General features: G+C 48.5%; 2 protein-coding genes across 3 annotated transcripts in view; one reads left to right on the forward strand and one right to left on the reverse strand.

Annotated features, from left to right (window-relative positions):
• LOC146859258 (uncharacterized) overlaps window positions 1–12,970 on the forward strand; it is a 400,212-nt gene that overhangs the window by 173,417 nt on the left and 213,825 nt on the right. Inside the window, exon 20 of the mRNA XM_085647151.1 lies at window positions 8,572–9,401. Within this exon, the coding sequence (XP_085503277.1) occupies window positions 8,572–9,401 (830 nt within the window). The remainder of the gene's footprint in view (window positions 1–8,571; window positions 9,402–12,970) is intronic.
• Window positions 1–12,970, reverse strand: part of LOC146859259 (uncharacterized) — a 145,555-nt gene that overhangs the window by 3,601 nt on the left and 128,984 nt on the right. The gene's annotated exons all lie outside the window — the stretch shown is intronic.

Genomic DNA, 12,970 nt, shown 5'->3' on the forward strand with positions numbered 1-12,970 from the left:
CCATAAACATGAGCTAAGTATTTCTTTAACATTCTTCAAGCCACAATATGCAGCCACAGGATTAACTACAAGAGGCCTGTGCTCTCCAGCTCAAGACCATGCAGCTCCAGCTTAAATGAAATATGGTAGTCTTCCTGGGGTCATATAATCAATATCCCAAGAGACTTACTGCAACTTTTAATAAAAATGTTCTTAGAGAGGCTGCTGCGCTCCCTGGAGCCCCTTATAGTATTAAAAAAAAAAACAGTTGTGGTACCACCAGCAAGAAGGAATATGCTACTTACCAGTATGCATCTGTTCTTGGCATGTAGAGCTGCAGATCTACACACTTTTGCATAGATCGCCATCTGGTGTTGGGCCCGGATGTTTGCAGTTTGTTTTTCCTCTTGGAAAGTCTTTGGAAGTCACGAGGTCGGTGACTCCTCCCTTGGTTCGTATTGCGCATGGGCTTCGGCTCCATCCTCAGATTGTTTTTCGCCAAGAGGGAAAGATGGAGCGTAGTAATAACAGCGAGGAAACCCATGTGTGTTGTATCTAAATAAGATAGACTGGAACAGATACAGGTAGCCGGGGAGGCGGGTGGACGTGTGTAGATCTGCAGCTCTACATCCCAAGAACAGATGCATACTGGTAAGTAGCATATTCCGTTCGAGGCATATGAGCTGCAGATTACACACTTTTGCATAGACTATATAGCAGTTCCCAACCTCAGCGGCGACCACCGGCATCTGTTGCAGTGGTTTGAAATAATGTTTTGAGTACAGCCTGGCCCACACTAGCTTGTTGCTTAGTTTGCACATCTACACAATAGTGTTTAGTGAAAGTGTGCGGTGTTGACCATGTAGCTGCTTTGCATATATCATCTAATGGGATGTTCCCTAGAAAAGCCAAGAAGCCCCTATCTTTCTTGTAGAGTGGGCTTTAGGGGGAACAGATAGCGTGCGTTTTGCTTTGTGGTAGCACATTTGTATGCATTTTATAATCCACCTAGCTATCCCTGATTTTGAGATGGGGTGGCCTTTATGAGGTGGAGAGAAAGAGACAAACAGTTGCTTTGTCTTTCTGAAAGGTTGCGTTCTCTGGATATAGTAAAGTAAGGCCCTTTTAACATCCAGTGTGTGTAGAGCCCTTTCTGCAACAGTTTGAGGTTGCTAGAAAAAAAACGGTAATTCTACCGATTGGTTTAGATGAAAGGGTGAGATGACTTTGGGTAGGAATTTTGTGTTGGTACTGAGGACAACCTTGTTCGGGTGCATTTGGAGAAAAGGGTTCTGTATAGTAAGTGCTTGTATCTCACTGACCCTTCTAAGGGAAGTGATGGCTACAAGGAAAGCTGTTTTCCATGTGAGGAATTGCAGTTCGCATTTATGCAAAGGTTCGAAAGGCGGTCCCATTAGCCTTGTGAGAACTATATTTAAGTTCCACACAGGTGAGGGTGGCACTCTGGGGGGAATTATTCGTTTTAGGCCTTCCATGAAGGCCTAATGAAGGCTTTAATGGCAGGCACTCTGAAAAGTGATAGGTGCTGTCTGTTCTGTAGGTAAGCGGCAATTGCTGCGAGGTGTAGCCGAATGGATGTATATGCTAGGTTACATCTTTGTAGATGGAGTAAGTAGCATATGATATGCTGTATGGATGCGTCTAGAGGGTTGATTGTGTTGTTATGGCAATAAACAACAAATCTTTTCCACTTGGCAGCGTAGCAGGCTCTAGTGGTAGGGCGTCTAGCTTCTTTGATAACGTTCATACAGTCGGGAGGAAGGTTAAGGTATCCGAATTCTAGGATCTCAGGAGCCAGATCGCAAAGTTGATCTGAGCTGGGTCCGGGTGTCTGATCTCTCCATGGTTCTGGGTTAGGAGGCATGGTGAGAGGTGTAACTTTTGATGTGGCACTACCGAGAGTTCCAGCAACGTGGTGTACCACGGTTGTCTAGCACATGTTGGAGCTACTAGAATTAGTGTGAGGGAGTGCTGTTGTAGCTTTCGCACCAACTAATGGAATTAGTGGGAGAGGTGGAAAGGCGTACGTAAATTTGCCTGACCAGTTCATCCATATCGCATTGCCTTTGGACAATGGGTGTGGGTATCTGGCAGCTGTGGAGAGTGTGTGCCGCATTGTTTTTGAATGTAGTACATGGCCGGACTGCCTTGCCTAAAATGTGAGTGTGAAAGGATTTTAGGGCTAGAAAGATTGCCAGTAACTCCAGATGGTTGTTGCGGTGTCCATGTACCCTGCACTGTGAGGTGTAATAGATGAGCTCCCCAGCCGGAGAGCGATGCGTCTGTTAGGGTTATTTGTGGAACCGGGTCCAGGAACGGTCGACGTCTGGAAAGATTCGTGGTGTTCCACCACTGTAGAGAGCGATGGGTGCGACCGTCTACCAACACCAGATCCGTCAGTTGCCCCTGGGCCTGGTTCCATTGGCGCGCTAAGCACTCTTGGAGTGGACGCATCTGGAGTCTTGCATGGGGCACTATGAAAATGCAAGAGGCCATCATCCCTATCAGTTGCATAAACACTCTTGCTGGGAGAGAGTGTTGAGGTATGAATGTTTGACGCAAAGCCTGAATGCTTGCAATCCTGGTTGGATTGGGGTAGGCTATGGCTTTTGAGGTGTCTATGGTGGCACTGAGGTATTGCTTTGCGTGGGATAGTATTAGCTGGGACTTTTGGTGGTTCACCGTGAAACCTAGCTGGTGAAGTAGTTGGATTGTAGTGGCGGTGTGATGTACACATTGATTGTAGGACGTGGCTTTTATTAGCCAGTCGTCCAAATATGGGAAGACATGAATGTGCTGTCTTCTGAGGTGTGCCACCACTACCGCTAGGCACTTGGTGAATACCCTTGGTGCTGTTGTGACCCCGAATGGGAGCACCTTGAACTGGTAGTGTTGCCTGTCCACTACAAATCTGAGGTACTTTCTGTGGGCATGGTGTACCGGAATGTGAAAGTATGAGTCTTTCAAGTCCAGTGTGGTGAGAAAGTCGTTGTGGGAGAGGAGCGGAAGTACCTGCTGAAGTGTTACCATGTGGAAATGGTCCGAATGTATGTATGTGTTTAGAGGCCAGAGATCTAAGATAGGTCGTAGAGTCTCGTCTCTTTTTGGTATCAGAAAATATAGGGAGTAGACCCCTAAATTTTGCTGATTGGTGGGGACTTGTTCTATCGCCTGTTTTTGTAGGCGGGAGATTACCTCTTGTTTTGTAACATGGAATGTTCTTGTGACATTGGGCGTTGCCTGGGTGGAATGTTGGAGGGGGGGGGGTAGATGTCAATTCTAGGCAGTACCCTGAACGAATAATTTGGGTCACCCATCTGTCTGATGTGATGGACTCCCAGACATGAAGGAAATTTTGTAGTCTGGCCCCGACCGCAGTGGGATGGTCTGCAGGGGGAAGTCATTGGGTAGGCGGTGTGGCAGAGCGGACGGTATTTGTTTTGCCTCTGCCTTTATTGTTATTGCCTCTATAGCCGCCTCTTTGATAACCCCTTGTGAAGGTGGATTGAGCAGGGGATTTGTAGGAAGTGGACGCGCTATCTGAGGAGTAGCCTCTGCCCGTGCCCCGAAAGGAAGAGCGGCGAAAGGAGCGCCTAGGAGGGTGTGACTGTAGGGCTCCCATAGATTTCGCCGTATCTGTGTCTTTCTTCATCTTCTCGAGGGCATCATCTACCTTTGGACCAAATAGATGTTCTTGATCAAATAGATGATTTAATATGGAGGCTTGTACCTCAGGTTTAAAGCCTGAAACTCTCAGCCAAGCATGGCGATGGAGGAGGACGCTAGTGTTAATGGCCCTGGAGGCTGTGTCTGCTGCGACTAAGGCACAGCGTATAGAGGTGTTAGTTATGGTCTTACCCTCTTGAATTAATTCATTGGCCCTATTTCTGTATTTTTCTGGGAGATGGTGCATGATGGTTTCTAGTTCATCATAATGCGCTCTGTCGTATCTGGCCAATAGCGCTTGAGTGTTGGCGATACGCCATATATTGGCTGCCTGTAACGCAGTGCGCTTTCCTGACGCGTCCAGGAGCTTTGACTCTTTGTCAGGTGGTGGTGCTTCGCCTGACGCCTGTGAATTTGACCTCTTCCGTGCAGTGGATACCACTAGGGAATCCAGTGGCGCTGGCCCTTTGATGTAGGCAGGATCTGTGGGGGCAGCTTTATATTTTTTCTCTATGCGTGGGTTTAGGACCCTAGCCCTGACTGGGTCTTTAAAAACCTCTGGCGCATGTTTTATTACCCCTTTGAGCATAGGTAGTATAGAAGTAGACCTATGTGCGGTATCAAAAGTGTCGAGGAGGAAATCTTCCTCTACCGGGTCAGTGTGTAGCTCTACCCCGTGATAATGTGCCGCCCTCTGAAGTAGGTGGTGAAAACCTAATGAGTCTTCAGGTGGAGATGGCCTGGATGGATAAAGGTAATCTTGTGGGACATCTGGAAATTCTGGATTATTATAATCGCCCCATGGGTCTGGGGATCCTGTAGGGGTGGGGTCTTGTGGCACATCTGCTGGATCGTAGTATGGGTCCCCCTGATCATCATGGTCTGGAGACGGGGTCGGAGAGCGATGAGGCAGGGGTGGGGAAGGCGGAGGGGGCAGAGGTGGAGAGGGTGGAGGAGGTGGGGAAGGCACTCTGAAAGGGGAGGTAGCACAGTCTTTCCTCTTTGGAGGTGGAGGCGGAGCTGGTTTGTCCAAATGTCTCTTTTTAGAAGAAAGTGCCAAATGTCCAGTTTTTGGATCCTTGGTAAGTGTCTTTTGCAAAGGATCCGGTGTAAACAGTTCTTGAGACAATGGCTGTTCGGTCGGCGCCGAAGGTTTCGGGGCCGATGGCTTTTTAGGCATGTCCGTGCCGTGCTTTTTTGGAACCTCCGATTTTTTGGTCGGCGCCGAGGCAGGCTTTGGCACGGGAGTGTCGGTGCCGAGGGCCTTATAATGTTTGGTCGGTACCGATAGGCTGTGTTTCGACACCGAGGGCTTTGGTGCGGAGCTTGGTGACGAGGTAGAGGTCGGTTTCTTTTTCGGTGCCGAAGTGTGTTTATCGACACCGCTGGCAGGCTGGCTCGAGCCCGAGCAGCCGGAAGGCTTATTAGGCTTCATCACCAGGCCCGAAGGTGGGGTGTTCGAAGCAGTGTCTTTGGTCTTGCCTAGGCCCGGAGGCGAAGGCGTGACCGAAGCCTTTTTGGGTGTCGGCGCGGGTGTAGGAGGGGGTATTTTACTCACGACCCTCTGCGCCGGGGTGATGTCCTCCACATCTGAGTCGTCGGCTTCGGAAGCACTGACTAGGTCCTCTTCGGTGCGCTGCTGTCCCGGATCTTTGATGTCGTCTCCGAAGATGTCGACTGGAACGGAGGTCGAGGAGTGTGCCATGTTTCGTCTGGCTCTTCGGTCCCGAATAGTCTTTTTCGATCTGAAAGACTTACAGGCCGGACAGTCTCGAGCCTCGTGTGCAGGGGAGATGCAGAGGTTGCACACCTCATGAAGATTGGTGTGGGGGAATTTGGACCCACATCGAGGGCACTTTTTGAATGGAGTTCTTTCCATCAGCCGGGACCGGAGCTTGGATAGGCCCGGAGGCCGCCGTCGACGACTGGAATCGAAGGTGTGTCGAAGAGAAGGTGATTGAGGAGATCAGGATCTGAACAATACCGCAAAGAGCGAGGATTCTGCTTCGATCGTCGAACTGGAAATGTTCGGAACCGGAGCGCGAAGTATTACATCCAAGCCCGATGGCGGAAAAAAACAATCTGAGGATGGAGCCGAAGCCCATGCGCAATACGAACCAAGGGAGGAGTCACCGACCTCGTGACTTCCAAAGACTTTCCAAGAGGAAAAACAAACTGCAAACATCCGGGCCCAACACCAGATGGCGATCTATGCAAAAGTGTGTAATCTGCAGCTCATATGCCTCGAACATAATATTTTTTCTTTAAAAACAAAAAAAGGCCTTACAGGGCATTATGGGGTACTCCCAAGCTGAAACAGTGAATGTGAAATGAGTGGCTACTCGGCTCATTTACCATTCAAATCCTTATATTTAATTTTTTTGTTTTTTACTTGGGGACCGGGATGTACAGCCCCCAACTCCCAGTCTTTAAGGGCCCCAGGGACTCTATCTCCTGGGGCTGATCACTTTTTTAAAGGGACGGTGGCGTGCGGCTCCCTCTTACCAAAGTGTTTTCAGGGCCCAGTGGGCCTCATCCCCCAGGGTTAGATTTTTAGCTTTTTCGGGGGGAGAGGAGGGCGTGGAGCTCCCCCTCTCTGAGCCTTTTCATGATCCCAGGGACCCCACCCCCCAGGCCTGATGTATTTTTTTTTAGGGGGTGCACGTTCACTCCCGGTGCTAGCCATCAAATGGCCTCTAGAACCCCATCTCCCAAGGTCCGATGACAGCAGTGTCCCGGGGTACCATATCAACCAGGGCACTTCAGTTCCTTGCAACTAAGAGCGTAGGCAGGAAGAGCTTCAACTTCCTGCCAGCGCTCTTTGGGGTCAGGAAACAAAGGTTTTTCCCGCTGGGCAGGAGAAAAGCTGCTTCTCTGAGAGCAAACCAATGTAGTCGGCTCCCGACGTTCCCCTCTATGGTCCCAAGGACTGTAATTGCTATGGGTGTCTAGGGTGGGACCAGGGCATCCACGGCAACTGTAAATTGCTTCACCCCTCAGGGGATGGGGTCCCTGGGGCCTTAAAATGGCAGGCCCCCTTCTCCTTAAAGTGAATGTGGCCCTAGGGGATGGGGTCTCTTGGGTCTTAAAATAGCTGAGGGAGGGCTGGGTGGGGGTCGGACGGCCCCACTCGCTAAAAAATGCTTTAGCCAACCACCCAGATCCTGGTTCATCCCCGGGGGCGTACATTTCAAGAGGGCGGCTGCGCTGTACTAAAGAAGGAAACAAACATGTTTTAGGCCCCTGGGAGGAGGGTGCCAACAAAGTCGGGAGGGGTGGGGGGGGGGAAGGGGGAGGATCAGCTGTGTCCCCGAGTCCTAAAATGGCTGCTACACATCTTTGCTAGACTAAATACCTCCTGAGGCGGACAGCCGGGAGCTGTGAATTTGTAATTCTTCATTTTTAAAATACTGTGATACTGTGTTTTTAAAAACCCTTGCACCGACCCCTGGCACCTACCTATATTGTCGCCGAGCAGCAGATTGAATGCTGTTCCGGCCGAAAACGCTCGCTTCTGCCGCCATTTCCTGCTCGAGGGAGCCACGAGACACGCCCACCTCGGTTGGCCACGCCCCCCCTCCAACGCCTAGAGCCTCTACCATAAATCATGAGTCTTGGCCGGAAGCGCAGCGGACGAGAGCAGCGGGGGCGACGATGGCGCGCCGAAGGCCGCTTAAGGCAAGCTCGTCTGCGCTCGTCCGCGACAAGGACGCGACTAGCGCGGACCACTCCGCTCAGATCCCCACGAGGCCCCCGCTTTATACTCGTGAGACCTTGCTCAATCTCAGAGAGTATGCGCACGAAGGTCAGCTTACTTTTACTGACACCGCCTTTCCATTGCATGACTTCGCCAGTAGGGGTCTGCTCCTGGGAGGTCTTCTTAACGTCAGATCACTGCCAAAGCACGCTAACGAAATTCAACTACTTATTGACACCCATCACTTAGACGTTCTCTTTCTAACCGAGACGTGGACTCACGCCGACTGTGACATTGAACTAGACTGGGCCTGTCCTCAGGACTTTAAAATCTTGCACCTTCCTAGACCCAAAGGTCGCGGTGGTGGAGTAGGTATTATTTACAGAGCCTCTTGGCTCATCAACAGCATAGACTTGGATCCGGTCGCTGGGACCGAGCTCCTCGGCCTCTCCATAAATTGTTACACTGGAGCCATTTTTACGGTAATTATCTGTTACCGCCCTCCTGGGACCTTTACTTCCCAACAACAACAATCGCTACTCACCACCTTCACAAACATGGCAACTTCCCACAACAAATTAATCATCTTAGGTGACTTCAACCTCTGGCCGAACGGTAGTCTGGATACTGGACTGCATAATCTTTTGCTCTCTTGCGAAAGCGTGGGACTCTTTCAACTGGTCGAGGAACCCACTCATATAGCAGGTCATCGACTCGACCTCATCTTTTCTACCCCTCAGTTAGTACACCTGAACGACATCCTGCCTATGGGCTGGACTGATCATGCCCTTCTCAAATTTCATATTACCTGTATAGAGGCTAGAATGCCGGCACACAGCACCTCCTCAGAATTTATGTACAGAGACTGGAAACTTCTGGAAAAACTGAGCTCTACCGGTACCGTGTTTGGCGTGGAAGATAGCTTTTCCCCCGCTAATCCGGTTGAGGACAATTACAAGGCCTTTTGTACGAGGATTTCCTCAACTACCGACTCCCTGGTTCCCTTAAAAAGAAGTAAACCTAAGGGCAGAGCATCAGCCCCCTGGTTTAACGACTCTTTGAAAGTCCTCAAATTAGCCTGTAAACAGGCTGAGAGGAAATGGAGGCATGGCTACTCCGACACAAATAAATCACTTTGGAAAAATAAACTCCTGGAATAAAATCGGCAATTGTTAAAAGTAAATCTACCTACTTCTGCTCCACTATAGTTAATGCCGCTAATAGCTCCAAAAGCATCTTCCAGATTCTTAACAACCTCGTCCACCCTGACTGTGCCAAAAAAACAATCCCTCCTACACAAACACTCTGCGATAATCTCGCACTGTTTTTCAAGGATAAAATTGAGACCATTATCCACAACCTGAACACTTCCCCCTCATTAGATAGTCTCAACGGCCCCGGGGCCACTATTATTGACCTTGATCTGGTGAGCCCAGGGCACCCACCTAGGGAATGTTTGCGGGTATTTACCCCTATCTTGGAAGCGGATGTCGATAGACTGGCACACGGGATCACTTCGGGTTCCCCCCTCGACCCTCTGCCCCCAAAAACCTGGAAAGCTTGTGGAACAGAACTCTTCTGCACCCTCTGCAGGATCTGTAACCAATCCCTGCGCTGCGGATTTGTCCCGTCTCCTTGGAAGCAAGTACTTATCACCCCGTTGTTGAAGAAACCCTCACTGAATCCTGAGTGTTTATCAAACTATCGGCCTATTTCTCTCCTACCTTTCCCGGCGAAAGTTGCCAAGCGCTGGGTAAGCTCTTGTCTCTCGAAACATCTGGAGCAGAATCACATTCTGGACGACATCCAATTTGGTTTTCGTCCAGCCCATGGCACCGAAACAGCTGTCCTCACGGCCATGGAAGAACTTCGTATGCGTGCAGACAGGGGCCACGCAGTAGCTTTGATCTTGCTGGACCTGTCTGCCGCATTCGATACGGTCAATCACGTGATCGTGCTACAGAGACTGAGGGAGGCAGGGGTTTATGGCACCGCCCTGCTTTGGTTCCAGTCCTACCTGCGAGATAGGAAGCAGGCTGTATCCCTCCCCCCTTTCCAATCCTCCTTCTCCCCAGTGCCCTACGGGGTGCCCCAAGGCTCGTCCATCAGTCCTATCCTTTTTAACGTTTACCTTAAACCTCTTGTCACATTAATTAAATCTCATAGGCTAAAAGCTATTAACTATGCAGATGACACCCAGCTTATCCTCTCCTGGGAGGGGGAAGAATCGATCCCTCTAGAATCGTTTCACGACTGCCTGAGAGATACAGCTGGTTGGCTGCATAAAAATTCCCTGCAATTTAACTCCTCCAAAACAGAGGTCCTGTTTTGCGCTGGAAGCCGGATTCCTCGCCTGTTCCCTACCGAATTTTGGCCTCCGGAAGCCCCGGAAAAACCTCAGCCGGTCACCACTGTCCGTAACCTAGGTGTCATGATGGACAACAAGCTTAGCATGGAAACGCAGGTCGCGAAAACAGTGTCCACCTGCTCGGCCTTACTGCGTTCTTTACGCAAGATCATGCCACTTCTTCCCGCACAGGCCCGAGTGTTAATAGTCAGGTGTACCATTCTTAGTCGCCTTGACTATTGCAACGCATTGCTGCTCGAGTCCCCAGCTGTACTGTTAGACCGACTCCAAAGAGTCCAGACGGCCGCCGCCAAACTAGCCCTTGGCTGGACCAGGAGATCCTCGGCCACAGCAGCTTTAGCCGAGGTGCACTGGCTCCCACTGAAGCAGCGAGTAGCTTTCAAAGCACTCTGTCTTGTTTTTAAAGCTCTACACGGAGTCGGGCCTAGATCCCTGCAAACCATGTTCACCTGGTACATCCCTACCAGAACTCTTCGCTCAGCCTCAGCCTGCCTGGTCACTGTTCCAAGATTCAACAAGGTCAGGACAGGTGGAAGATCCTTCAGAGTGGCAGCCGCAAAACTTTGGAACAGTTTACCTGCCGACATCCGCCAAACATCGCAACTCCTTCCATTCAGAAAGCGGATTAAAACCTGGCTTTTCCCTTAACTACTTCTCTAACATACCGTTCTCAGTTCCCATCATTGTCCACCTTAGGCGTAACTTTTCCCAGCGCCAGGATACCTGCCAGGTGACAGATGCGCTATACAAATGTTTTAAATAAATAAATAATAAATAAATTTGTTGATGTGGAAGGAGCCAATCAGATCTTATCTTTAGATCTGTCAGATCTGTGGATCTTCTGCATGGATTTACACCAAACAACACAAAGTACACTTTCTGAACCAAGATCTAGCTTTGTGCCAAATTTGGTGAAATTCCTTTCCACTGATTTTGTGGTATTGTGGTTCAATATTTATTTATTTATAACACTTCTAGAGCGCTCTATCACCTAACAGGCATCCAGGCGCTGAACCAACAGAGTACAGTCAGACTAGTGTAGTGTTGTGTACCCTTTTTCTTGTCCCCCGTTTGATGGATTCCCCCAAAACTTTCCAGGGAGAAGCTGAGGTGGATGAGACATTTTTGGGAAAGTTTTGAGAAGATCCGTCAAACCTGCGCCAAAGTTATTAGCAAACCAAAAAATCTATTGCCTATGGAAAACCTTGTCCTAACTATAACTATTCAGTGGGAACCGCCTCTGGGGAGATATATATATATATACACACACACACGCAGAAAAAAACAATGGTTAAAGTAACGTTATAGTTAGGTGGGATAAAAAGATCTATTTTAACTTTTAAATAACTTTGAAATTCACTGAAAAAAACAAAGGTTAAAGTGACTCTATAATTAGGTGAATATGTCAGTAACAATATTAAAGTTTTGAACTTAAAAAACACACTGGAATTCACCAGTTCTAGTTAGTAGAGCTAACTATAACTTGCGCCCCCGCCATGCACTGCTTATGATCTCACATACATCACTCATAACACGTTCTATGACATCATGTATGACATCACTGATGTCATAATCCAATGAGTGTGTCCGTTTATTTTATAGTTTACAGAGTGGCGGGTAACTACCATATTGCTTTTCTACCTAATTTTGTACAGCCTGTGTCCAACTAATGGGTGTGTTTACAAAACGCATGTGCTCCTAATACATCAAATTGTGTAGCTGTATTGAATATGTTATAAACACGTGTTTTGCCCTTATTGGCCCGTGCCAACCAACAGCAACCACGCTCCTCTTGATATTTTCTGGAGCCTTTTTAGAATTGTTCCGATACGACGTTACAATAAACACCGACTACTTGAATACACCATCTCAAACTGCTTAATACTCGCAGTGGTGAATAACCACGGGAACACGCCTTGAAAAAGCCCCAGGCTTGCAAGCCAGTAAGGGGCAAAACACATGTTGCCCGTGCTTTACAACTCTCTTGTGATTGTGTCACATTAAGAATCACCTTTGATCTTTTATTTTGCTAAAAAACACCAGATGTCTATACTAAAAGGATGTTTTCAACTCATTATGAATACACCCACTTGTCCTGGCACATTTTCGCATAGTGTTTATAGTACCCACTTTTCTATTAATACCAACTTAATTTCCCAATGTAGTGACTGTGAGGGGTTTGATACAGGTAAACACTGTCCGTAGTCGGAAATTAGTTATGTAACCGAGCTTAAGTATCTGGAGGAACTTGGTTTACCCTGAACAGTTGTTCAGAGACTGAACAAAGCATGCAGTACAGGATAACCTTTTATCTGTGGCCGATATTCAACATGAATTCGGCTACCGAGGAAGTGTATGGTATAGGGTCAATGTTGCACAAAACACATGCTTACTTCACCTACGGAATCTTATGTATGATAGTAATTTTGCTTCATATTATTCTGAACTATATTGCACTTACTATATAGCTCTAATGGTATACCCATTTAAAGAGCAGCGTGTACAAAAAAAGCTTGGATGATTTCATAGAACATGTCACGAGTGATGTCATATATGAGGTCATAAGCAGTGCATGGCAGGGGTGCTAGTTATAGTTAGCTCAGCTAAGTATAACTGGTATATTTCTGTGGGTTTTACTTTAAAAAGTTATTAACACTGGAAAATTCACCCAACTGTAACGTTACTTTAACCTTTGTTTTTTTCAGTGAATTTCAAGGTATTTTTAACGTAAAGTAATATTTAATTACAATATGTGAATCCAACTTCCTGCCACGTGTTGGCATGCATCCCCCACCCCTTTTAATGATAGGCTGGGCCCCGGATATGGGATCCTCAGGGCCAATTTGCCCCTGGGAAAAGGGGACACATATTCCCCTCCTTATTTTTGATGGCCTGGCTCCGGGAGATGGGATCCCTGGGGACAAAATTGGCCCTGGGAGGAGGGGGATGCATGACCTCTTCCCCTTTACTTATTGGCCAGGTCCCGGGGGATGGGATCCCTGAGACCGAAATCAGCCCGGGGAGAGGTGCCACATGTCCCTCTCCCCCTTATAATTTTTGATGGCCAGGCCTCTGGAGATGGGGTTGGCCCGGGGAGGGGGGCTGCATGTTGTGCACAGGGTTGGGTGCCTATGGAGGGTTGGCTACAGGGTCTGCAGCCGACCCACCTACCTGCACGGCTGAAGCCTGCACACAGTGCAAGTTGGGTACTTGCGTTACTGAACAGGAAAAAAAAACCT

Source organism: Triturus cristatus, chromosome 3_2 (genome assembly GCF_964204655.1).
Source record: "Triturus cristatus chromosome 3_2, aTriCri1.1, whole genome shotgun sequence".
Taxonomy (NCBI): domain Eukaryota; kingdom Metazoa; phylum Chordata; class Amphibia; order Caudata; family Salamandridae; genus Triturus; species Triturus cristatus.